The sequence below is a fragment of the Ranitomeya variabilis genome, chromosome 6 (assembly GCF_051348905.1).
Source record: "Ranitomeya variabilis isolate aRanVar5 chromosome 6, aRanVar5.hap1, whole genome shotgun sequence".
Classification (NCBI taxonomy): Eukaryota; Metazoa; Chordata; class Amphibia; order Anura; family Dendrobatidae; genus Ranitomeya; species Ranitomeya variabilis.
In genome coordinates this window covers 169,701,923-169,728,604 of record NC_135237.1, presented here as the reverse complement: position 1 = coordinate 169,728,604, position 26,682 = coordinate 169,701,923, and the positions used below count along the sequence as shown (strand labels likewise).

General features: G+C 42.8%; 2 protein-coding genes across 3 annotated transcripts in view; one reads left to right on the top strand and one right to left on the bottom strand.

The window, feature by feature from the left end:
• The window catches only part of AOAH (acyloxyacyl hydrolase), a 310,271-nt gene extending 304,895 nt beyond the window's left edge, over positions 1-5,376 (top strand). The window contains exon 21 of the mRNA XM_077269241.1: positions 5,156-5,376. Within this exon, the coding sequence (XP_077125356.1) occupies positions 5,156-5,236 (81 nt within the window). The 3' untranslated portion in view covers positions 5,237-5,376. The remainder of the gene's footprint in view (positions 1-5,155) is intronic.
• Positions 1-26,682, bottom strand: part of ANLN (anillin, actin binding protein) — a 115,272-nt gene that overhangs the window by 25,017 nt on the left and 63,573 nt on the right. Inside the window, exons 14-21 of one of the 2 annotated variants that reach the window (XM_077269236.1) lie at positions 22,060-22,233; positions 9,881-10,007; positions 9,666-9,714; positions 9,532-9,588; positions 7,491-7,526; positions 4,911-4,932; positions 4,701-4,813; positions 870-956 (exon numbers count right to left, since the gene is read on the bottom strand). In XM_077269236.1, the coding sequence (XP_077125351.1) occupies positions 870-956; positions 4,701-4,813; positions 4,911-4,932; positions 7,491-7,526; positions 9,532-9,588; positions 9,666-9,714; positions 9,881-10,007; positions 22,060-22,233 (665 nt within the window). Of the gene's footprint in view, positions 1-869; positions 957-4,700; positions 4,814-4,910; positions 4,933-7,490; positions 7,527-8,319; positions 8,398-9,531; positions 9,589-9,665; positions 9,715-9,880; positions 10,008-22,059; positions 22,234-26,682 lie in introns of those variants that run through there. The other variant, XM_077269238.1, reaches the window with a different exon arrangement.

Sequence of the window (26,682 nt, the reverse complement as noted above, 5' to 3'; positions counted from 1 at the left end):
AAAATGACACTGTTAGTGCCCTGCTACTGCTGCAAAACCAAGATGTCAGCCCCCAGTTCCTTCCTTAAACACATATAACACACGAAATCTGTTTCACATGCATTTAAAACTTGGTTATAGCAGCATGTTATGCTACATTACAGTGATTTATTAATGATCTACAAACGCGGTACCTTACCTTTAAGTACCCTTAGCGGCCGCCGTTAAAAGGCGTATCGGCGGTCGTTAAGGGGTTAAATCCTATGTGTGATAAAGAATAATAATAGCAGGCAGTCCTCTCTGAGGCAGGACCATGTGTTTTCTATCAGTAACCCTAAATCATTCGTAGAATAGATTTGCTCTTTATTAACAATGAACACTACTAATGCAACAGATTTCTGTTGGAGCTTTCTGAATAACATGGAAGATCGGTTACTTTCATTATAAAAGATTAGGTGCCATATGAAACCTGTAACAAGCTGCTGGTATTTGTTTTGGCTAATGGTAAGCAAATAAGAACTTTACCCCAATTTCAATATTAAAATGCATTATCTCTCTGTGCAGAATGTAATTTCTGTAAATATCAGAGCATGGCGTATTGGAACATGGCTACAAGTGAAATGGTACTGAGCAGATTTGTGTTAAATACTGGCTAGTATCTAAACACAATCATGTACGTCTCACTGATTAAAAGTTGAAGTAGAGGTCTCCTAACTTTTGCAAAGTGGTCCCAATGGTTAAACCCTCACCAATCTACAATGTAATCACCAATCTGCATGTATTAAAACTTAAATAATTTTCATAAAAATATTAATTACTACTTCATATGAATTATAAGAATATTGCGATGCACTTCACATGTGTAACGCTGTGGTGCGGAGAACACTCACCAAGAAGCCCTTTTCTTCCACAAAAGAATTTACTTGGCATTTAAGTCTTAGACAAATGTGACCTTCTAAAGGAGACAAAAACGGAACCTACATGAGAAAGAAAAAAAAAAGCTATTATAGTATAAAAGACTGTAAGAATAGATTCCAGGAGGTAAACTTGATGTAGGTATAGTATGCCAAACAAGAACCAAAATCTACTTCAAAATCTCCAACAACCATGGGTTCTCCGACCAGTGCTACAAATATTTGTACCCAGGCTGAGGCAACAATTATACTGTGTAATGTCTGTGTCTGACCGTACAGGAACATGGTCCGATCATACCACAGCTCCTGGGCAGGTGGAACACAAAAGAGTATACAGACATTACACCACGGGATCGTATCTGTACTGTCTGCATACTCTCGTGGCCCCCACTAACCCGGAGCTGTGGTATGATCAGAACATGTTCCTGTAAGGTCAGACCAGATAACATATCCAATTGTGGAAATTATTATTGCAAGATCTATTGATTAACCCCTTTCCGACATCGGGAGTATTAGTACGCCGATGTTGGACTCCCACTGTTTGGTGCGGGCTCTGGTAGCCATATCTGTCCAAAATTCAAATTGGGAACTCATAGGGATCATAATTTTTTAAAAATAAATTATATGAACAGCATTTCATTACTTGTCCTGATCTTAAACCAGGCAAATCATTAGTTAAATCTATAGTGGATACAGTGAAAGATTTTTACAATAGTGAAGAAGTGAGACGAATTATACCTGCAAAGAAAGACTGTCTATGAAGGTGAAAGTTAGGGTACTGTCACACATTGGCACTTTGATCGCTACGACGGTACGATCCGTGACGTTCCAGCGATATCCATACGATGTCGCTGTGTCTGACACGCAGCAGCGATCAGGGATCCTGCTGAGAATCGTACGTCGTAGCAGATCGTTTGGAACTTTATTTCGTCGCTGGATCTCCCGCTGTCATCGCTGGATCGTTGTGTGTGACAGCGATCCAGCGATGCGTTCGCTTGTAACCAGGGTAAACATCGGGTTACTAAGCGCAGGGCCGCGCTTAGTAACCCGATGTTTACCGTGGTTACCAGAGTAAAAGTAAAAAAAACCAAACAGTACATACTCACATTCCGGTGTCTGTCCCCCGGCGTTCTGCTTCTCTGCACTGTGAGCGCCGGCCGGCCGGCCGGAAAGCGAGCACAGCGGTGACGTCACCGCTGTGCTTTCCGGCTGGCACAGACACAGTGGAGAGAAGCACAGCGCCGGGGGACAGACACCGGAATGTGAGTATGTACTGTTTTTTTTTTTTTTACTTTTACGCTGGTAACCACGGTAAACATCGGGTTACTAAGCGCGGCCCTGCGCTTAGTAACCCAATGTTTACCCTGGTTACCTGGGGACGTCGGCATCGTTGGTCGCTGGAGAGCTGTCTGTGTGACAGCTCCCCAGCGACCACACAACGACTTACCAACGATCACGGCCAGGTCATATCGCTGGTCGTGATTGTTGGTAAATCGTTTAGTGTGACAGTACCCTAAGAAAACTCATGTCCACAAGAAGCTGGTTCTTGCCAAGTGGAAAAAGAGACCTATGAAACGGCCATTGTTAGAAAGAGATGGTGGACAAGATTACATGTCACCCAGTAGAAGGGACAAATTGATGATAAGATCTCAGTGTAAAGACTTACTATTAATTGTTCAAGACTAGCTCATATAGTTTTATTTTATTGCTTGATGATTTAACTATTGTACGTTTGTTTTTAAAAACTTGAAAAAGGACATGTCTAGTGACCTAATAAAAGTGTTACATGTATATTTAAAAAGGTGTTAAAATATTGATTCTTTTAATTTAGTTTTAAACATATATGATTAGGATGAGATTGCAATTAGAAAATTACACTTCGAAATATGATCCTACGGAAATTGCAACTTGAATCCCGGACAAATGTAACCCAAGAACACAAGTAACATACATTTTGTCTAAATTTTTAACACAATTTCAGAAATCACACATCAAAGTGTAGAATTTGACTCCTCAAAATTTGTCACAAAACTGTTTCTTGATATCAAATTAAAGCCTGTACAATTCTGAACAAAATGGTGCCTCATCTCTATCAAATTCTAGCCCAAGATATGATCGAAAATGTGAGGTCATACAAGCCTAAAATACAAATTTTTTCAAAACTTTAGAAATATAAGCTATTGTGCATCATCTGCAATCAATGTTGAGGGAATACAAGCAGGTGGAAAGTTGTATATAAATGGTTGGCCCCACTGTGAAGCACCAAGCACATGTACTTCGTTTGAACAGTCATTCTGTGCTGACAGTCGTTTAACTCCACACATGCCAAAGCTTTACAGCACTTGGACGTAAGAAAAGCTTCCTCGGTTACTCCATTAGCACTCTCACAATCAATAGGTTGCCCAAAAGGTGAAAACGCTGTGGTTTTTATTCGGCCCACAGCTGCCCTCTTTGTGCACCTATTAAGTCCCAAAAGCATGGCTAATTGTATGATTAATTTTTGTAAACTAGACAAACTATTTTAGTTTAGTTTTAACTGAATATGCTAATACTAGATTACATTTAGTATATTGTACATAATGTTATCTGTTTATTAGATTATGAATCTTCCATGCAAAGTTAGATGTTGCATTGTAACCTCATCATTTAGAATTCTGAGGCCTCTGCCGCTCAAACTTCCCAGCATTCATTGCTGGCTTAGCGTTTCTACAGAGACTGTTCAGAAATGGATTGGTGGAGCACAGCTAAACTATTAGGCTGTGTGCCCACATTGCATTTAAGCGTTTCCGCCGTGTTTTTCCACTGTGGAAACGCTTAAAAACGCTAACAAAACGCATCCCATTATTTTAATTGCATTCCGCAATTGCTGTGACCATGCTGCGTATTTTTCCGCAGCAGAATCGCATCGCGGTAAAATACGCAGCATGTTCATTATTTTGCGGAATCGCCGCGATTCCATTGCCATAGACTTGTATTGGAACGCTTGAAATACGCAAATATTAAAAAGGTTTGCGGATTTCAAGCGCATTTGCTGCGGTTTTGTAAACAGGAGCCTTTTTTTTGGTCACAACTTTATTTGTGCTCAAAAACGCTTAGAAAAACGCATCAAAATCCGCATGCGTCTTCATTGGCAATGGTGTGCGGTTTTGATGAGGAAAAATCTGCTTCTATTCTGCAACATGGGTACATAGCCTTAATGTACAGATAGGTGTTACTAAGTGATTGCTTCCAATAGTGGCCAGCAGTATTGTGCAGGGTACATATAAAATTGTGGCTGTGGAGAGAATTTCTAAATCTTCTCGGTTTGCTCAAGTGTTATATGTTCATTGTCAAAAACCAAAAGGGTGGCCAATTTTTGCAACAAGGAATACACTACAATCTGATTTTGTTGAAGCATTTTCAATCTTTTGGGTTCCTCATATCTTTTTCAATGCAGTGTGGTGAAGGTGTTTTTTTATATTTCTCTATAGGCCTCCCAATAAAGGCTGGAGTAAAAAAAACAACGAGTATTTAAAAAAAAAAAAAAAAAAAAAAAGCTTTATAAGAATGTAAAGTAAAAGAAGCACATAATTAAAAACACTTAGAAATAGCTTTAAAATGATTAGTCCAAAATAATAATAATAAAGAACTATTGTTGACAATGTGCTCAATTCTATATAGGTGTAGTACACGGGTACAGTGAATACACCTTCCAACATTACAGCAGGTATATAGAACACTTCAGAAAACTGCCTGAATACAGATTCCCATTAACTATAGTAAGCTGCAGCCAGAAATTCTAGTCATTTATACTACATTTGGATTTACCTTGTCTAAAAGAAACTTGTTGCTTCCTACAGAAGCTAAAGAAAGCTTATGAGTCCCAACAAGAACAAAGTTACTGGTGCGGACAGCATTTGGGCCTCCTGGGCTAGCCAAGGCTGTGAAGAGAAAGTTGGTAGTTATTAATTTGCCAAGCAATAGTATATTGTTTATAATTAAATGGTATCCACAGAAGATTTTCTGAAACTAGCTTACCCGGTGTATGAATGTTGCTCTTCTACAAAAAAAAAAAAAAAAAAATTAGCTTTGGAAATAATCCACCCTTACGTATATAATGAGAATAAGCATTACACAATTAATACATGTTTTCCTAAACAGTAGGAAATGCCAAACAAACTGAAAATAACAACATGCTAATCATTTCTCTTCTTTCGGTGGCATTTAGTACGATAATGAACTAAACTTTTTTTTTTTTTTTCTTCTTCTTCTTCTTCTTCAAGGGAACCTTCCAGAGAAAGAACATCCACAAGTGTCAAAAACAGTGTGATACAGGAAAGAAATACATCTTGGTACCGTGTTAGCCAGTAGATAGAAAAATGTTTAGAATTGAGAGTCTTCAGTGGTTGATACCTTTTAATGGCTAACTGAAAAGATGGTAACAAATTGCAAGCTTTCGAGACTACATACGTCTCTTCAAAAAAACAGTGTGGTCATGTGAGCTGCTGTAGTTTTCAGATGGATCGCTAAAATGTGTTGGTAATAGTTTATTGTTTCTATTGTTATGTGGTTTTGCAGGCTACATGGACAGACAGCTTGACTTGCATCTCAAGAAGCTGTGCTTTATAGCACCACAGAAATCCTGTGCCTGCGCAGTGCAATGATGTACTAATCAGGCGGCTTTCATCTGCACTCTGCCCGGAGAGCTGTGCAGTCTGTGATCAAAGCCGCAATAAGAAAGTAAAGAGCAGGAGAACCTGTAATACCGATATAATAGTAAGTGCCACAAAATCATCTCCCCAACACATCTGTTAAAAATAATGTGGCCAACCCATGTTACCCATTCTGCAGCCAGCAATAAACGCCAAATGCAAAAATGATTTTAGGCCCAGTTGCATGCATTTAAAAGAAAAAAAAAATGACCCAAAGAAAGGTGGAGACATCCTTTAAAAGGACCAGGACTAATCTGGCCTTAATGCCCACACAGCATTTTATGGTTTTTCATTGCCACGTTCCAGGAGACATACCGTATATACTCGCGTATTAGCCGACCCGAATATAAGTCGAGGCACCTAGCTTTGCCACAGAAAACTGAGTAAGCTTATTGACTCGAGTATAAGCTGGGTATACATTGTTCCCTCATCCATGTCCTGGTATGTGTGGCTCCCCCTGCTGTGTGCATGGCTCCTCTGTCCTCCCCCCTGTTGTATGCATGGCTCCTCCGTCCTCCCCCTGTTGTGTGCATGGCTCCTCCGTCCTCCCCCCGTTGTGTGCATGGCTCCTCCGTCCTCCCCCCGTTGTGTGCATGGCTCCTCCGTCCTCCCCCCGTTGTGTGCATGGCTCCTCCGTCCTCCCCCCGTTGTATGCATGGCTCCTCCGTCCTCCCCCCGTTGTATGCATGGCTCCTCCGTCCTCCCCCCGTTGTATGCATGGCTCCTCCGTCCTCCCCCCGTTGTGTGCATGGCTCCTCCGTCCTCCCCCCGTTGTGTGCATGGCTCCTCCGTCCTCCCCCCGTTGTATGCATGGCTCCTCCGTCCTCCCCCCGTTGTGTGCATGGCTCCTCCGTCCTCCCCCCGTTGTATGCATGGCTCCTCCGTCCTCCCCCCGTTGTGTGCATGGCTCCTCCGTCCTCCCCCCGTTGTGTGCATGGCTCCTCCGTCCTCCCCCCGTTGTGTGCATGGCTCCTCCGTCCTCCCCCCGTTGTATGCATGGCTCCTCCGTCCTCCCCCCGTTGTATGCATGGCTCCACTCGCTACCTCCTGTCGTCCTCGCCCTGCTCACGCTGTTGCTGCATGTCCCTACATCTCTCTGTTGTCCCGGGACTGGCAGCTTCTTCCTGTGTTCAGCAGTCAGTGATACCGCTCAATAAAGTAAGGAATATGCGCTCCACGCCTATGGGAGTGGAGATGCGTCCATATTCATTACTTTAATGAGCGGTACCATGTGATCGCTAAACACAGGAAGAAGCTGCCTCGCCGGAACAACAGAGTGATGCAGGGAGGACTTGCAGCGATCGCATGAGGAGTGTGTGAATATGATGTGACAGCTGCCAGCTCCTGCCGCTCCCCCGCCAACCCCCTGGGACAATGACTCGTGTATAAGTCGAGGGAGGGCGTTTTCAGCACACAAACAAATGTGCTGAAAATCTCGGCTTATACACGAGTATATACAGTAATTACTTTTTGTAGTTTTTTTTCTTTCTTCGATGTAGCTGTATGATATGTTTACAGGATAAGTTGCATTTGTCAACAGCACCAATTTAGAGATGATCACCAGAAGGCTATGCAATCCAGACCAGCTAATCTATGTATCCCAGCCCCCAGCAATGATTGGCAGCTTATACACAGCTTACCCAGCTCAGCATTCTGACCACTGCTACATCTACAGCAGAGTAAGCAGGGATCTATCAAAACTGCACCCAACAGTCCAGTAAGTGAAATATTGTTGGAATCAGGGTCTGTGTCTCTACATAATGCAGCTCTCAGATTCAAGAGCAAAAACTTGGGACAGATTCCCATTAAAGGAATAACAGGCATAGATAAAAAAACCTCAAATTTAAGGCAAACTATTTGGGGTTTTAAGATACTTCTCCTCTATACATAAAAATGTTTTACTTACGGTAATTGAAGTCAAAAGTCTCTTTGGAGTAATTGCCTAAAATAACAAATGACAAATACATACAGAATTTTTTAAATGTGAACAAAAACCTGAGATCAAAAAAGAAGGTTGTGAGATTCTAACAAAATAAAGAGGGTGCTCACTTTATACCATTGAGTAGTTGGCTTTACCCCGAAGCGTGCAGTGACTAATTCTCCAATCAAAAGGCCTCATTGTACATTTATATTCAGTAATATTGGATATAACCACACCTCAGAAATACACCATAACATGCCCTTTCAACGTGGAAAATACATGTGTTCGGTACTCCATACATGCCCCAGTTCTAGCGTGTGTATATATATTTGAATTTATTAGAATCTTTGTATACAGTAGCATTTTTATGACATGGTCCTCAGTGTACCATACATTGGGCAGCTTGGTCACATATGTCCTTTTCTGTATATTTTTTTACTTTGTATGTGGTGCAATAAACAATACAGATCATTGGATTTCCCAGGAGTCAGATCCTCATAGATCATATGGTCTTTAAGGATACACCATCGATTTAAATACATACAAGGCAACCAAGAACCAGAAACCATTACTTATTCTACCCTAGTAATAGAACAAAGGAACAATTGTTATTCCTTGTCCAGTCAGCAGTTATTGTCTGGGAGAAAGTACAAAAAAAGGCTAATAGGACACCAATGATTTGACAAAAAGAATAGAGAAAAAGTCCAGGATAAAAATTATGCCACTTACAATCTCCTCACTGATGGTCTAAATTTTACTTAACACACTGTCTGCCCTGTGCAATATAGAGTACTGTCACACTAAAAGCAGGCGTCGGAGCCAGGGAAAATCATACCAAACACATAAGCTTTTGTATTACAGAAGCAGAAAGACGCAGTGTTCTGTGAAGAGCCTGGGCAAAAAAAGCAGCATTCAATACCAAAAGGTTAAAGTTCACAACAAAAAAAAACAAACGGCTAATTACCTTCTTTAATGTACCTGCACTAATCAGATATTGATCACCTACCCTAAAAGTACCGTCACACTCAGCGATGCTGCAGCGATATAGACAACGAGCAGATAGCTGGAGCGTCGCTGTTTAGGTCGCTGTAGAGACGTCAAACACAGCAGCTCCACAACGATGCAGGAGCGATCTTGTGACGTAACGGTGACTCACTTATCGTTCCCACAGGTCGTTAGCTCCATGTAAAACATTGCTGACATCGTTGCTTTTGCTGTCAAACATGACGATACACGCCGACTGACGACCAAATAAAGTTCTGGACTTCTAGCTCCGACCAGCGATATCACAGCAGGATCCAGATTGCTGCTGCGTGTCAAACACAACGAGATCGCTATCCAGGACGCTGCAACGTCACGGATCGTTGTCGTTCTCGTTGTAAAGTTGCTGAGTGTGAAGGTACCTTAAGGCTAGGCCATCAATATAAAAGTCTGGAAGAACCCCTTTCACATTTTTAAGATATTTGCTGTCAGTGCAAGATCACCCTCCCGTTTACATGTAGGGACAACTACTTTGTTAGATGCCGAGAAGTGGATCCAATTGTACCCTGTCTATGCAGAGCTCTGAGCTATACAACCTTTAATCTGAATTACATTGTAGCAAGCTACCAGACAACTGTGCAGTTGCTGAAGTTGGTCTAATTGAACAAAGCTGTCCTGAGAACACAATACCTGAACCCCCAATACGTGATCATTGTCTGCACTGGGTCTCCAAGGAAAATCATTACCTCCGAACATATGTAATTCAGAGAGTGAACCCAGCGCTGACTGGCAGCAGGGATCGTGTGACAATGTCACGCGATGCCCAAGAGAACCAGTGCCAACATCACTTAAACAGCGGCAGCACTGGAGGTTAGTACTGGGTGGAAACAGTGATTGAGAAGGGGGTGTCCCAGTAATGGACAACCCCATTAAAGACATGTCAGCAGCATTGCAGATCTGCAAAATCTGCAAGAAGCTGATATCAATTTATATTTTATAAATGATCTGATGTAAAATGCATGGTGTAGAAAACCTAATTAGTTACCTTTGACTTCACAGCCTTTTTCCTCTTATCAGATGTGGGAAATTCTTTTTGTTGAGCCTAAAATATGCAATGTAAAATTATTACATATACAGCATGCAGTCACTACAAACATACGCTCTAAACTACTAACTTACCAAGCTGTAGACATCTATGCAGACCTCAAAGTCGTTGGACACATCTTCACTGAAAAAATAAATTATTTACAATCAGTAACTCTACTGGAGGTATAAACCAAAGACTTATCCCAATAGACGGTACAATTCTGACATTCTGGACATGAGGATTTCATTTACACAAAAGGTCTTCGGAAATCCAGGAACTTATTTGCAGAAAAATAATGATTACTTACAGAGTAAATATAGTTGGAAAGGACAAAGCGTCTCCTTTCATTGAACTGGAAATACTTGTAAGTGGGGTAGCCACCATGTTTTCTGCACCAGATCTGAGAATTATGAAGAAGTAATAGTTTGCAGACTCTGAGAAAAGAAAAAATGTACAGCTTAATTTAGTCTGAAGAAAGTTACGAAAGGGCAACTGATTAGATTAGAATACAGTTTCAAGTAGGTATTGCTATAAATTTATGGCAAACATCTTAAAAGGCCCCAATGATCAGACATTTCAGCTTCAGTAAATCTATACATTCGCCATACAATGCCGGAGAATCTTTTCTTAGAACTCATTGTGCCTTCTGTAGTGTATGAATACATTTACAGTTAGATGTTCCCCTCACTGTGAAAGGACAGGAAACGGCAGACGTCTAAGGAAAGATGTCGGAGAACCAGCTTTATTTATACCATGAATACCAGAATTTACTAAAACTGACAAGTCAGGTAAGCAGAATGCATCAGTCTCTTTATGGCAGATCCCACAGATCCCATGCATTTTATCAATAAAAGGTGGGCAATGACATTAGCTGAGCAATATAAACGGAACCTGTCACCAGTTTTGTAACATTGCAGCTAAAAATATCACATTATTCAGGGTCCTCTCTGCATTCCCTAAATCCTTATATAACCCATCACATCACTCAGCCTAAAAGGAGTATGAAAGTAATTTGCGGAAATTGGCATTATAAATGCAGTTAAATATTGTTGTTTTTATGAGAGAGAGAAAAAGAGAAATAGACAAAGAGAGAGAGAAAGAGAAGAGAGAAAGAGAGAGACTGATATGCCATGGACTCCTATACCCCACCATAGACATGTCCTCTATCCTCTAAAAGGAGCCTGATATATCCTGGACCTCTATATGCCTCCCTACCCCACCTCCTATCCCCCTATTTTTACCATATGCTTTGACAATGCTAACATGTACTTAGTCCTGCCATTGAAGAGAGAGAGAGAGAGAGAGAGAGAGAAACAGAGAGAGAAAAATAGAGACCCATTTTTCTTCAAGTGCCTACTTATTCTGGATCTTGAAACAGCCACACCGCTGGTTTTCAGAGAGTCCTGTATTTCAGGTGATGTTATTTGTGGGGTTTTTCTTCGCATCCCGAAACAATTTTCCTGGCATTTGTCACAGGTGGGAATGTTACCTTTAGTAGCCATTCAAACCCATCTGTGTCAACTTCTGTGCGTGTTATCACACCAAAATCACCAGGGTATGTGAACTTTTGATCAGGGTCATCATTATGATTTAAAGGGAATCTGTCACCACTTTTCTGGGATACCGTATATACTAGAGTATAAGCCGACCAGAGTATAAGCCGACCCTCCTAATTTTGCCACAAAAAAATGGGAAAACTTAATGACTCGAGTATAAGCCAAGGGTGGAAAATGCAGCAGCTACCGGTAAATTTCAAAAATAAAAATAGATACTAATAAAAGTAAAATTAATTGAGACATCAGTAGGTTAAGTGTTTTTTTAATATCCATATTGAATCAGGAGCCCCATATAATGCTCCATACAGTTCATGATGGGTCCATAAGATGCTCCATACAAAATACGCCCCATATAATGCTCAATAAAGATTATGATGGGCCCCATAAGATGCTCCATAGACACATTTGCTCCGTATAATGCTCCACAAATGCTGATTGTGGCCCCATAAGATGCTCCATAGAGATATTTGCCCCAAATAATGCTGCACAAGGCCCCATAAGATGCTCCATACAGATATTTGCCCCATGTATCCTTTAATAAACTTCAGGAGGGCAAATTTCCAACGGATGAGAGAGGATCTTGGTGCAATTAACTGGGACAATATCCTGAGACATAAAAATACACAAAGAAAATGGGAGACGTTTATTAGCATCCTGGATAGGACCTGTGCACAGTATATACCGTATGGGAATAAACATACTAGAAATAGGAGGAAACCAATATGGCTAAATAGAGCTGTAAGGGGTGCAATAAGGGACAAAAAGAAAGCATTTAGAGAATTTAAGGAAGTAGGTAGTGATGAGGAATTAAATAAATACAAAAAATTAAATAAACTCTGTAAAAAGCAAATCAAGGCAGCGAAGATTGAGACAGAGAGACTCATTGCCAGAGAGAGTAAAAATAATCCCAAAATATTCTTTAACTACATAAATAGTAAGAAACTAAAAAATGATAGTGTTGGCCCCCTTAAAAATAGTCTGGGTGAAATGGTGGATGAGGATGAGGAAAAAGCCAATATGCTAAATGACTTTTTTTTCATCAGTATTTACACAAGAAAATCCCATGGCAGACAATATAATCAGTGATAACAAAAATTCCCCATTAAGTGTCACCTGCTTAACCCAGCAGGAAGTACGGCGGCATCTAAAAATCACTAAAATTGCAAAATCTCCGGGCCCGGATGGGATACCCCCACCGAGTACTGCAGGAATTAAGTACAGTCATTGATAGACCATTATTTTTAATCTTTAAAGACTCCATAATAACAGGGTCTGTACCACAGGACTGGGGTATAGCAAATGTGGTGCCAATATTCAAAAAGGGGACAAAAACTGAACTTGTAAATTATAGGCCAGTAAGCTTAACCTCTACTGTGGGTAAAATCCTGGAGGGCATTCTAAGGGATGCTATACTGGAGTATCTGAAGAGGAATAACCTCATGACCCAGTATCAGCACGGGTTTACTAGGGACCGTTCATGTCAGACTAATTTGACCAGCTTCTATGAAGAGGTAAGTTCCGGACTGGACCAAGGGAACCCAGTAGATGTAGTGTATATGGACTTTTCAAAAGCTTTTGATACGGTGCCACATAAAAGGCTGATACATAAAATGAGAATAATGGGGATAGGGGAAAATATGTGCAAGTGGGTTGAGAGCTGGCTCAAGGATAGGAAACAAAGGGTGGTTATTAATGGAGCACACTCGGACTGGGTCGTGGTTAGCAGTGGGGTACCACAGGGGTCAGTATTGGGCCCTCTTCTTTTTAACATATTTATTAATGACCTTGTAGGGGGCATTCAGAGTAGAATTTCAATATTTGCAGATGACACTAAACTCTGCAGGGTAATCAATACAGGGGAGGACAATTTTATATTACAGGATGATTTATGTAAACTAGAAGCTTGGGCTGATAAATGGCAAATGAGCTTTAATGGGGATAAATGTAAGGCCATGCACTTGGGTAGAAGTAATAAGATGTATAACTATGGGCTTAATTCTAAAACTCTGGGCAAAACCGTCAATGAAAAAGACCTGGGTGTATGGGTGGACGACAAACTCATATTCAGTGGCCAGTGTCAGGCAGCTGCTACAAAGGCAAATAAAATAATGGGATGCAGTAAAAGAGGCATAGATGCTCATGAGGAGAACATAATTTTACCTCTATACAAGTCACTAGTTCGACCACACTTAGAATACTGTGTACAGTTCTGGTCTCCGGTGTATAAGAAAGACATAGCTGAACTGGAGCGGGTGCAGAGAAGAGCGACCAAGGTTATTACAGGACTGGGGGGTCTGCAATACCAAGATAGGTTATTACACTTGGGGCTGTTTAGTTTGGAAAAACGAAGACTAAGGGTGATCTTATTTTAATGTATAAATATATGCGGGGACAGTACAAAGACCTTTCTGATGATCTTTTTAATCAAAGACCTGAGACAGGGACAAGGCGGCATCCTCTACGTCTGGAGGAAAAAAGGTTTAAGCATAACAATAGACACGGGTTCTTTACTGTAAGAGCAGTCAGACTATGGAACTCTCTGCCGAATGATGTTGTAATGAGTGATTCGTTACTTAAATTTAAGAGGGGACTGGATACCTTTCTGGAAAAGTATAATGTTACAGGGTATATACACTAGATTCCTTGATAGGGCGTTGAACCAGGGAACTAGTCTGATTGCCGTATGTGGAGTCGGGAAGGAATTTTTTCCCCAATGTGGAGCTTACTCTTTGCCACATGGTTTTTTTTTGCCTTCCTCTGGATCAACATGTTAGGGCATGTTAGGTTAGGCTATGGGTTGAACTAGATGGACTTAAAGTCTTCCTTCAACCTTAATAACTATGTTACTAAGTAACATATAATGCTGCACATGGCCCCATACAGATATTTGCCCCATACAGATATTTGCCCCCATAAGATGCTCCAAACAGACATTTGCCCCATATGCTGTTGCTGCGATAAAAAAAAAAAAAAAAAAATACAGTCACCTCTCAGGCCCCCGGCACTTGCTATATTCACCGGTCCGCGTTCCACCGACGGCCGCCGCTGTGTCTTCCCCGTCCCCTGATGTTCAATATAAGCCGAGAGGGGCAATTTCAGCCTAAAAAAAATGGGCTGAAATTCTTGGCTTATACTCGAGTATATACGGTATTAGGTCAAAATATAATTCAATTCAGTGTCCCCTTTGCATTATACCAGAACTTTTGATGCCCATTGACTCCCCACCTATGATCCATAAATACCGTTTTTATTCCTCCCGCGGTGTAAGTAAATATCCTTGGTCCAGTTCGATGGGTGGGGCTTATTGTCCGTCTCCACCCCTTCTCGGCTTGCGCTACGCCTTCTTTTCTGTGAATATCACAGATCGCGTATAGTTTTGGTGCGTGTGAATTCAAATGGCCTCTAGCGCATGCACAGTATCCTTTGCCCAATTGTGGGCAAAGCCAAAAATCATTGGCAAAGGATACTGCGCACGCGCCAAAACTATACGCGAATGCAGAAATTCCCCGAAATGAATGCGTACAGCAAGGCAGGAGGGGGGAGAGCTGGACAATAATCCCAGCCCATCGAACCAAGGATATTTACTTACACCGCGGGAGGAATAAAAACGGTATTTATGGGTCATAGGTGGGGAGTCAAGGGGTATCAAAAGTACTGGTATAATGCATACGGGACACTGAATTGAATATTTTTACCTGATATCCCAAAAAAGTGGTGACAGATTCCCTTTAGCCCCTTCATGACCTTGCCGTTTTTTGCAATTCTGACCAGTGTCCCTTTATGAGGTAATAACTCAGGAACGCTTCAATGGATCCTAGCGATTCTGAGATTGTTTTTTCGAGACATATTGGGCTTCATGTTAGTGGTAAATTTAGGTCGATAATTTCTGAGTTTATTTGTGAAAAAAACGGAAATTTGGCAAAAATTTTGAAAATTACGCAATTTTCACATTTTGAATTTTTATTCTGTTAAACCAGAGAGTTATGTGACACAAAATAGTTAATAAATAACATTTCCCACATGTCTACTTTACATCAGCACAATATTGGAAACAAATTTTTTTTTTTGCTAGGAAGTTATAAGGGTTAAAATTTGACCAGTGATTTCTCATTTTTACAACAAAATTTACAAAACCATTTTTTTTAGGGACCACCTCACATTTGAAGTCAGTTTGAGGGTTCTATATGGCTGAAAATACCCAAAAGTGACACCATTCTAAAAACTGCACCCCTCAAGGTGCTCAAAACCACATTCAAGAAGTTTATTAACCCTTCAGGTGTTTCACAGCAGCAGAAGCAACATGGAAGGAAAAAATGAACATTTAACTTTTTAGTCACAAAAATGAACTTTTAGCAACAATTTTTTATTTTCCCAAGGGTAAAAGGAGAAACTGGACCACGGACGTTGTTGTCCAATTTGTCCTGAGTACGCTGATACCTCATATGTGGGGGTAAACCACTGTTTGGGCGCACGGCAGGGCTCGGAAGGGAAGGAGCGCCATTTGACTTTTTCAATGAAAAATTGGCTCCACTCTTTAGCGGACACCATGTCGCGTTTGGAGAGCCCCCGTGTGCCTAAACATTGGAGCGCCTTCACAAGTGACCCCATTTTGGAAACTAGACCCCCCAAGGAACTTATCTAGAGGCATAGTGAGCACTTTAAACCCTCAGGTGCTTCACAAATTGATCCGCAAAAATGAAAAAGTACTTTTTTTTTCACACAAAATTTCTTTTAGCCTCAATTCTTTCATTTTCACATGGGCAACAGGATAAAATGGATCCTAAAATTTGTTGGGCAATTTCTCCTGAGTACGCCGATACCTCATATGTGGGGGTAAACCACTGTTTGGGTGCACGGCAAGGCTCGGAAGGGGAGGCGTGCCATTTGACTTTTTGAATGGAAAATTAGCTCCAATCGTTAGCGGACACCATGTCGCGTTTGGAGAGCTCCTGTGTGCCTAAACATTGGAGCTCCCCTACAAGTGACCCCATTTTGGAAACTAGACCCCCCAAGGAACTTATCTAGATGCATAGTGAGCACTTATAACCCCCAGGTGCTTCACAGAAGTTTATAACGCAGAGCCGTCAAAATAAAAAAATAATTCTTCTTTCCTCAAAAATGATTTTTAGCCCAGAATTTTTTATTTTCCCAAGGGTAATAGGAGAAATTGGACCCCAAATGTTGTTGTCCAGTTTGTCCTGAGTACGATGATACCCCATATGTGGGGGTAAACCACTGTTTGGGCGCACCGCAGGGCTCGGAAGGGAAGGCACGCCATTTGGCTTTTTGAATGGAAAATTAGCTCCAATCATTAGCGGACACCATGTCGCGTTTGGAGAGCCCCTGTGTGCCTGAACATTGGAGCTCCCGCACAAGTGACCCCATTTTGGAAACTAGACCTCCCAAGGAACTAATCTAGATGTGTGGTGAGCACTTTGAACCCCCAAGTGCTTCACAGAAGTTTATAACGCAGAGCCATGAAAATAAAAAATAATTTTTCTTTTCTCAAAAATGATTTTTTAGCCCAGAATTTTTTATTTTCCCAAGGGTAATAGGAGAAATTGGACCCCAAATGTTGTCCAGTTTGTCCTGAGTTCGCTGATACCCCATATGTGGGGGTAAACCACTGTTTTGGCACACGTCGGGGTTTGGAAGGGAAGTAGTGACGTTTTGAAATGCAGACTTTGATGGAATGCTCTGCGGGCGTCAGGTTGCGTTTGCAGAGCCCCTGATGTGCCTAAACAGTAGGAACTCCCCACAAGTGACTCCATTTTGGAAACTAGACCCCCAAGGGAACTTATCTAGATGTGTGGTGAGCACTTTGAACCCCCAAGTGCTTCACAGAAGTTTATAACGCAGAGCCGTGAAAATAATAAATGTGTTTCCTTTCCTCAAAAATATTTTTTTAGCCCAGAATTTTTTATTTTTGCAAGGGTAACAGGAGAAATTTGACCCCAAAAGTTGTTGTCCAGTTTGTCCTGAGTACGCTGATACCCCATATGTGGGGGTAAACCACTGTTTGGGCACACGCCAGGGCTCGGAAGGGAAGTAGTGACATTTGAAATGCAGACTTTGATGGAATGGTCTGCGGGCGTCACATTGCATTTGCAAAGCCCCTGATGTGCCTAAGCAGTAGAAACACCCCACAAGTGACCCCATTTTGGAAACTAGACCCCCCAAGGAACTTATTTAGATGTGTGATGAGCACGTTCAACCCCCAAGTGCTTCACAGAAGTTTACAACGCAGAGCCGTGAAAATAAAAAATCATTTTTCTTTCCTCAAAAAAGATGTTTTAGCAAGCAATTTTTGATTTTAACAAGGGTAACAGGAGAAATTGGGCCCCAATATTTGTTGCCCAGTTTGTTGTGAGTGTGCTGGTACCCCATATGTGGGGGAAAACCACTGTTTGGGCGCACGTCAGGGCTCGGAAGGGAAGTAGTGACATTTGAAATGCAGACTTTGATGGAATGATCTGCGGGCATCACGTTGCATTTGCAGAGCCCCTGATGTGCCTAAATAGTAGAAACACCCCACAAGTGACCCCATTTTGGAAACTAGACCCCCAAAGGAACTTATCTAGATGTGTGGTGAGCACTTTCAACCCCCAAGTGCTTCACAGAAGTTAATAACGCAGAGCCGTGAAAATAAAAAATAATTGTTCTTTCCTCAAAAATTATGTTTTAGCAAGTACTTTTTTATTTTTGCAAGGGTAACAGGAGAAATTGGACCCCAACAGTTGTTGCCCAGTTTGTCCTGAGTACGCTGGTACCTCAAATGTGGGGGTACACCACTGTTTGGGCGCACGTCGGGGCTTAGAAGGGAGGGAGCACCATTTGACTTTTTGAATGCAAGATTGGCTGGAATCAATGGTGGCGCCATGTTGCGTTTGGAGACCCCTGATGTGCCTAAACAGTGGAAACCCCTGAATTCTAACTTCAACACTAACCCCAACACACCCCTAATCCTAATCCCAACTGTAGCCATAACCCTAATCACAACCCTAACCCCAACACACCCCTAACCACAACCCTAACCCCAACACACCCGTAACCCTAATTCCAACCCTAATCCTAACCCTAATCCCAACCCTAATCCCAACCCTAACCACAACTGTAACCCCGGACAGGAGCACGGGGGAGCGGACAGGAGCACGGGGGAGCGGACAGGAGCACGGGGGAGCGGACAGGAGCACGGGGGAGCGGACAGGAGCACGGGGGAGCGGACAGGGGGGGGTACCGGACAGAACGGAGGACTGGGGAGGAGATCGGGGGGGGGGGGGGGGCAGAACATGATTTCCAGCCATGGCAGATGCTATTGCAGCATCGGCCATGGCTGGATTGCAATATTTCACCATTTTCATAGGTGAAATATTGCAAATTGCTCTGGTTGGCTGTTGCACTTTCATCAGCCAATCAGAGCGATCGTAGCCACGTGGGGGCAAAGCCACCCCCCCTGGGCTGAAGTACAACTCCCCCTCTCCCTGCAGATCGGGTAAAATAGGAGTTAACCCTTTCACCCGATCTGCAGGGACGCGATCATTCCATGACGCCACATAGGCGTCATGGGTCGGGAAGGGGTTAAACAGAGAAAACACAGTAGTTTGACAATAAATGGCTTCACACAACCAATAACCATGAGCAGAGAAAAGGTTTTGGTGTTATCATTCATATTCCCTGAAAAAAGGCCAAGAAAGCCAAAATTCTGCCGTAGTATGTAAACGTTTGAGCACAAATTATATATACATATACACACATACATACATACACCTTGTTCCAAATTAATATGCAAATTGGATTTAAGTATCATAAAGATTTAATTGTTTTGTTTTTCAAATAAACTCGTGGATGCTATTATGTCTCAGGGCTCAATGGATCACTGAAATCATTCTTAAACACATGTGATAATTAGTTTTCCAGGTGATTCTAATTAAAGGAAAACTACTTAGAAATGATGTTCCACATTATTATGCAGGCCACAGGTTTCAAGCAATATGGGAAATAAAAAGGATCTCTCTGCTGCTGAAAAGCGTTAAATAGTGCAATGCCTTGGACAAGGTATGAAAATATTAGATATTTCACGAAAACGTAAGAGAGTGATCATCATACTGTGAAGAGATTTGTGACTGAAACAGAGCACAGACAGAGTTCATGCAGATAAAGGCATAATGAGGAAGGTTTCTGCCAGACAAATTCATTGGATTAAGAGAGCAGCTGCCAAAATACCATTACAAAGCAGCAAACAGTTATTTGAAGCTGCTGGTGCCTCTGGAGTCCCTCGAACCTCAAGGTGTAGGATCCTTCAAAGGCTTGCTGTGGTGCATAAACCTACTATTTGGCCACCCCTAAACAATGTTCACAAGCAGAAACGGTTGCAGTGGGCCCAGACATACATGAAGACTAATTTTCAAACAGTCTAGTTTACTGATGAGTGTCGAGGAACCCTGGATGGCCCAAATGGATGGAGTAGTGGATGGTTGGTGGATTGCCACCATGTCCCAACAAGGCTGTGACGTCAGCAAGGAGGTGGAGGAGTCATGTTTTGGGCAGGAATCATGGGGAAACAGCTGGTAGAGTCCTTTAAGGTTTCTGAAGGTGTGAAAATGACCTCTGCAAAGTATATAGCTTCTGACTGACAACTTTCTTCCATGGTATAAAAAGCAGAAACGTGCCTTCAGGAGCAAAATCATCTTCATGCTGACAATGCCCCATCTCATGCTGCAAAGAATACCTCTGAGTCATTGGCTGCTATGGGCATAAAAGGAGATAAACTCATGGTGTGGTGAGGTGTTAAATAGCATTTTTGTTCAGTGAATGTGACCTCCTAATGCTGCAAATTCCACAAATGAGCATTTTCAGTTCTTTAAAACATATCAAATGTTTAGAAATTCTACTGCCATGCATACCAGGATTGGGATGAGGAGCCGCATACCAGGATCGGGATGAGGAGCCGTGCATACCAGGATCGGGATGAGGAGGCCATGCATACCGGATCCTTTATTTCCCAAAGGTAAAAATATAGATGCAGGAGAGTTTCTTGGACATATGGTGGACGACTGCCGTTTTGTGCCTTCCTGCACTATAAAGTTTCCTGGAATGGGTAACGGCTGTCGTCCATGTATCCCAAAAAAATAAAAAAAACTCTTCAGCATCTAGGTTTTAACCTTTGTGAAACAAAGGATCTTTCAAGGGATGGGGAGTGCCCCCATTCTGATTCTTTTTGGTAAAGTTTTGCTTTTGTGTTTTGGTGTTGCATCCAACATCACAATTTTCTGGTGAAAAAACACATCCATAAGTAGCAGGACACTGGGGCTGAGTAGGATGTTTAGTGCCAGATTCTTTGCTATTTCCCCAATTTTGAGACTGGTCTTTTAGAATACTGGGGTTTTAAATGGAACCTGTCACCAGGCTTGGCCGATATGAGATACGGCCATCACCTTTCAGGGCTTATCTACAGTATTCTATATATTCTATATGCTATAGATAAGCCCCCTGATCCGACCTGCAAGAGAAGAAAAATACGTTTTATTACACTCACCTGCAGGGTGGTCCGGTACGATGGGTGCAGCAGGTCTGGCGCCTCCCATCTTCTTATGATCGCTGCTCTCCTGCTTGCTTCATGGCTCCCTGGCATCGGCGCTCCTGCACAGGCATACTTCTCTGCCTTGAGGGCAGAGCAAAGTACTGCAGTGCGCAGGCGCTGGGCCTCTCTGACCTTTCCCGGCACCTGCACACTGCAGGACTTTACTCTGTTCCTCAACAGGGCAGATAAGTACACCTGCGCAGGAGCGCGATGCCGGGGAGAGATGAAGCAACAGGAGGGCAGCATCGCAAGAAGATGGGAGGCGCCGGACCTGGACCTGCGACACCCATCGGACCGGATCTCCCTGCAGGAGAGTAAAATAAAACTTCTTTTTCTCTTGCAGGTCGGATCTTATATACAGCATTATAGAATGTTGTAGATAAGCCCTGAAAGGCGGTGGCCGTATCGGCCAAACCTGTTCACAGGTTCGTTTAAGGAACACAAAAGCTTATGAATGTACCTTTCCCATTAGTGTGCAGCATTTGAAGGGTTAAAAGAATAGTTTGTCGTTAGAGGGAGGAGCTGCAGTGGAGCAGACAGGAAGTTACGGGCATTTGAAGGGCGGACAGTTGTCACCCAGGCACCTCCGCACATTATTCTGTACACACATATGCAGGCACGCCTGCTCTCACTGCAAGCTGCACACCTACTGGTGCCTACATGAATTAGTACACAGGGTCCTCAGCAGGACTGGGAGCTACACCTGTGATGAATCTGTCACATTTTAAACATTAGATGGTAAACTGCGCATTAACCATCAGGAAATTAATCTGTACGTAAAAAAAAATTACATTATATTGTCATCTTCTCCAAAAAGTGAACAATGACTTGCTTTTAGCAATAAATAAGACACAAAAGCATAAGAATTGTGTTTTCTGAAAGACAGCTATTTTCTCAGTAGTTACACTGTTTATTGCAGCATCCAACACTGCCATCTACTGGCAAATAATAGTTAACAACCCACAATCAGATACTATATTTCTTTTTTAATTATTGAAAATAAAGTCACTTTTCATACACAGACAAATGTAAGGGCTTACTCACAAGATAGTTTTTCCTCTCTGTGGATGGTCAGTTTTGAAATACGGACAAAAAAAAATGTCTGATTGGTCCCTTTTATCACACATACCAGTTAAAAGATCTAGTCAGCCTTTTTTTTTTTTTTTTTTTTTTTAAACTCATCCATGAGACAAACCAAAAAAAAAAACCTCAGTGTATGTCCTATTCTGATTTAATTTTCTGGATCAGTCTTGGCTATTCAAGACTACAAGGCAACAATAAAACAGAAGACTTTTTTTTTTTTTGTCTTGCAGATGCAAAAACAGAAGAGTATATGTATACGGTACTTGCCTGGTCTTTGAGAGGTGCTGCAGACAAAATCTGCTTTAAGAGGCAGGAATATTTCAGAAATCGATATAAAGCCTCTGGATGGAGTGTTAGAATTGCCATGGGAATTGGGTTTCTTCTGAGGTCCTTCGCTCTTCAGTTTATTTATCTCCGCAAGCATTGCGGCTCTTTTTTCAGCTATACAGTATGGAAAAAAAAAAAAAAAAGAAAGAACCAATTTGATAACATACATAAGAGTCACAGGCACATTCAATGGAACTTTTTTTGTGCTTTATGTAAAAAAAATAATGCAATACACAAACCATTTCTGCAACTATAACACAATGCACAAAATAAAATGGACTAGTTATTAAATACTTCAACATTGTACGAGACAAGAAATAAAAATAAATGTGAAAGAGCTGTACTTGATTTGTAACCTAGACAAATGCATCAGGGTATTGAAGCCTAGAAGCACATGTTCAGGAGCTGCATCTCCTCTGCATACACTAATGTTCTTGCTCCAAGGCCATGTTACCAGATGCAACAGCATTTTTCCCCCAGTCCTTAGAGTTGTGCAATAATAATGATTACATATTTGTTGTAATTTTTTTTTCCAGCTTTTCCCATTTTTATGCAAATTTAAAGCATTTTTTCCATTGCATTTTTACAGGCTCCCTACTGAAGGCTTTAGGGGAAAAAACATACTCAAAAAAAAAAAAAAAAACCTGTTCCACAGCGTCTAAACATACAGTGACCATGAGTTCTCATCAAATCACACTTTGCTTGAGCTGTAAATGGGAATGTATCTGTCGGCAAGCTTTTGCTACCTCCTCTGATAGCAGCATGATGTAGGCAAAGAGAAGTTGAATCCAACGATGTATCACTTACCGTATATACTCGACTATAAGCCGACCCGAGTATAAGCTGACCCGAGTATAAGCCGACCCCCCTAATTTTGCCACAAAAAAACTGGGAAAACTTAATGACTCGAGTATAAGCCTAGGGTGGAAAATGCAGCAGCTACTGGTAAATTTCAAAAATAAAAATACATACCAATAAAAGTAAAATTAATTGAGACATCAGTAGTTTAAGTGTTTTTTAATATCCATATTGAATCAGGAGCCCCATACAGTTCATGATGGGCCCCATAAGATGCTCCATACAAACTACGCCCCATATAATGCTCCATACAGTTTATGATGGGCTCCATAAAATGCTCCATATTAAAATATGCCCCATATAATGCTGCACAAATGTTGATGATGACCCCATAGGATGCTCCATACAGACATTTGCCCCATATAATGCTGCACATGGCCCCATAAGATGCTCCATACAGACATTTGCCCCATAAAATGCTGCACATGGCCCCATACAGATATTTGTCCCATATAATGCTGCACATGGCCCCATAAGATGCTCCATACAAATATTTGTCCCATATAACGCTGCACATGGCTCCATACAGATTATTTGCCCCATGTAATGCTGCACATGGCCCCATAAGATGCTCCATACAGATATTTGCCCCCATATAACGCTGCACATCGCCCCATAAGACATTTGCCCCATATGCCGTGATTTAAAAAAAAATAAAAAAAATCACATACTCACCTCTCAGGCCCCCGGCACTTGCTATATTCACCTGCTCCGCGGTTCCACCGCCCGCCGCTGTGTCGTCCCTGTCCTGTCCCTGTCCTCTGCACCGACGTTCAGGCAGAGGGCGGCACACAGCGGCGCCGACGGTGGAACGGGGGCAGGTGAATATCGCGCACTGCGTTATACTCACCTGCTCCTGGCGCCGTCGCTGCACGTCTGTTCCCCGGCAGCTTCTTGCTGTAGTGAGCGGTCACATGTTACCGCTCATTACAGTAATGAATATGCGGCTCCACCCCTATGGGAGTGGGGTCCATATTCATTACTGTAATGAGCGGTACCATGTGACCGCTCACTACAGGAACAAGCAGCCGGCGCCGGGGAAAAGACGTGCAGGAACCGCGCCAGGAGCAGGTGAGTATTATTACACAGCTCCACTCCCCCTCCCGACCCCTGGGTATGACTCGAGTATAAGCCGAGAGGGTTACTTTCAGCCCAAAAAAGTGTGCTGAAAATCTCGGCTTATACTCGAGTACATACGGTATATTACTGGGTGCAGCCGTTCTCACACAATCAGAGCTTTTAGATTTAGAAAGAAGCAGAGCTGAGGAAGCTAATGATACCCAGAGCAAACTCTGCATATACAGTGCAAAGTCCATAGACCACGAGTTGCTTAGTTATCAGACTAGTCCAGCAATGTTAATCTGTTAGCGATAAATCCTTCACAGTTAGTAAACAACGTCAGGCACTTTGACAAGTGACACATCCCTGAATTCTGGGTTTTAGCCTCTATCTCCTGATGTCTTCAGATTACGGAGCAAAAACCTGTTGAGATTCACTTTAAAGGTACCTTCACACTAAACGATTTACCAACGATCACGACCAGCGATACGACCTGGCCGTGATCGTTGGTAAGTCGTTGTGTGGTCGCTGGGGAGCTGTCACACAGACAGCTCTCTCCAGCGACCAACGATCAGGGGAACGACTTCGGCATCGTTGAAACGGTCTTCAACGATGCCGAAGTCCCCCTGCAGCACCCGGGTAACCAGGGTAAACATCGGGTTACTAAGTGCAGGGCCGCGCTTAGTAACCCGATATTTACCCTGGTTACCATTGTAAAAGTAAAAAAAAAAAAAACAAAAAACAGTACATACTCACATTCTGATGTCTGTCACGTCCCACGGTGTCCACAGGGTTACGCGCTGCTGCCGAGAGCTTCCTGCACTGAATGTGTCAGCGCCGGCAGTAAAGCAGAGCACAGCGGTGACGTCACCGCTGAGCTCTGCTTTACGGCCGGCACTGACACAGTCAGTGCAGGAAGCTCTCGGCAGCAGCGCGTAACCCTGTGGACACCGTGGGACGTGACAGACATCAGAATGTGAGTATGTACTGTTTTGTTTTTAACAAAACTCTGTTTAACAAAACTCTTACTGTTTCTCTTATTCATTCCCGTCTGGACTATTGTAACTCTCTACTAATCGGCCTCCCTCTTACCAAACTCTCCCCGCTCCAATCTGTCCTGAATGCTGCTGCCAGGATCATATTCCTCACCAACCATTACACCGATGCCTCTACCTTGTGCCAGTCATTACACTGGCTACCCATCCACTCCAGAATCCAGTACAAAACTACTACCCTCATCCACAAAGCACTCCATGGCTCAGCACCACCCTACATCTCCTCTTTGGTCTCAGTCTACCACCCTACCCGTGCCCTCCGCTCCGCTAATGACCTCAGGTTAGCATCCTCAATAATCAGAACCTCCCACTCCCGTCTCCAAGACTTTACACGTGCTGCGCCGATTCTTTGGAATGCACTACCTAGGTTAATACGATTAATCCCCAATCCCCACAGTTTTAAGCGTGCCCTAAAAACGCAGTTGTTCAGACTGGCCTACCGCCTCAACGCATTAACCTAACTATCCCTGTGTGGCCTATTAAAAATAGAAAAAAACAACAAAACACATAAGGAGATTTTTGTGTACTCACCGTAAAATCTTTTTCTCAGAGTCATCATTGGGGGACACAGGACGAATGGGTGTTATGCTGCTGCCACCAGGAGGACACTAAGTTAAACACACACAAAAGATTAACTCCTCCCCTGCAGTATACACCCACAGGCTGGACAATCCAGAGCCAGTTCGGTAACAAAGCAGTAGGAGTAAGCCAGTTAACAAACAGAAAACATGTCATAGTCAAAACACAGACTGAAAAGAACAATTGAGCCAACTAGGCTAACAGGGAGGGTGCTGTGTCCCCCAATGATGACTCGGAGAAAAAGATTTTACGGTGAGTACACAAAAATCTCCTTTTCTCCTACGTATCATTGGGGGACACAGGACGAATGGGACGTCCCAAAGCAGTCCCTGGGTGGGCAACAAGAAGTTATAAATGCTGTGCGTGCCTACGAGCTACAGATGAGACACTGCCGCTTGTAGGATTCGCCTACCGACGGACGCGTCTGCCGAGGCCTGAGAGTGCACATGGTAGTGCTTCGTGAATGTATGCAGGCTGGACCATGTAGCAGCCTTGCAGACCTGCGCTGCCGATGCCTGGTGCCGGATGGCCCAGGACGCGCCGACTGACCGGGTAGAATGAGCCTTGATCCCCGGAGGTGCGGCGTGACCCTTGACACGGTAGGACTCTTGGATGGCGGAACGAATCCACTTGGCAATGGAGGCCTTGGAAGCAGGTAGTCCCTTCCGTGGCCCCATCGGAAGAACGAACAAGGCGTCTGACCTACGGAGAGACGCAGTTCTGGAGACGTAACGTCTAAGACCCCTCACTAAGTCCAGAGTGTGGAGCGCCCTTTCCGTGCGGTGGGAAGGAGCAGGGCACAGTGAGGGAAGGACAATCTCCTCATTAAGATGGAAGGAGGAAACGACCTTCGGAAGAAAAGTCGGACATGTCCGCAGAACCACCTTGTCCTGGTGGAACACGAGGAAAGGAGGTCGGCACGACAGAGCTGCCAGCTCAGAGACACGTCTAATAGACGTGACAGCCACGAGGAAGGCAATCTTCCAAGACAAGAACAGCAAAGACACTTCAT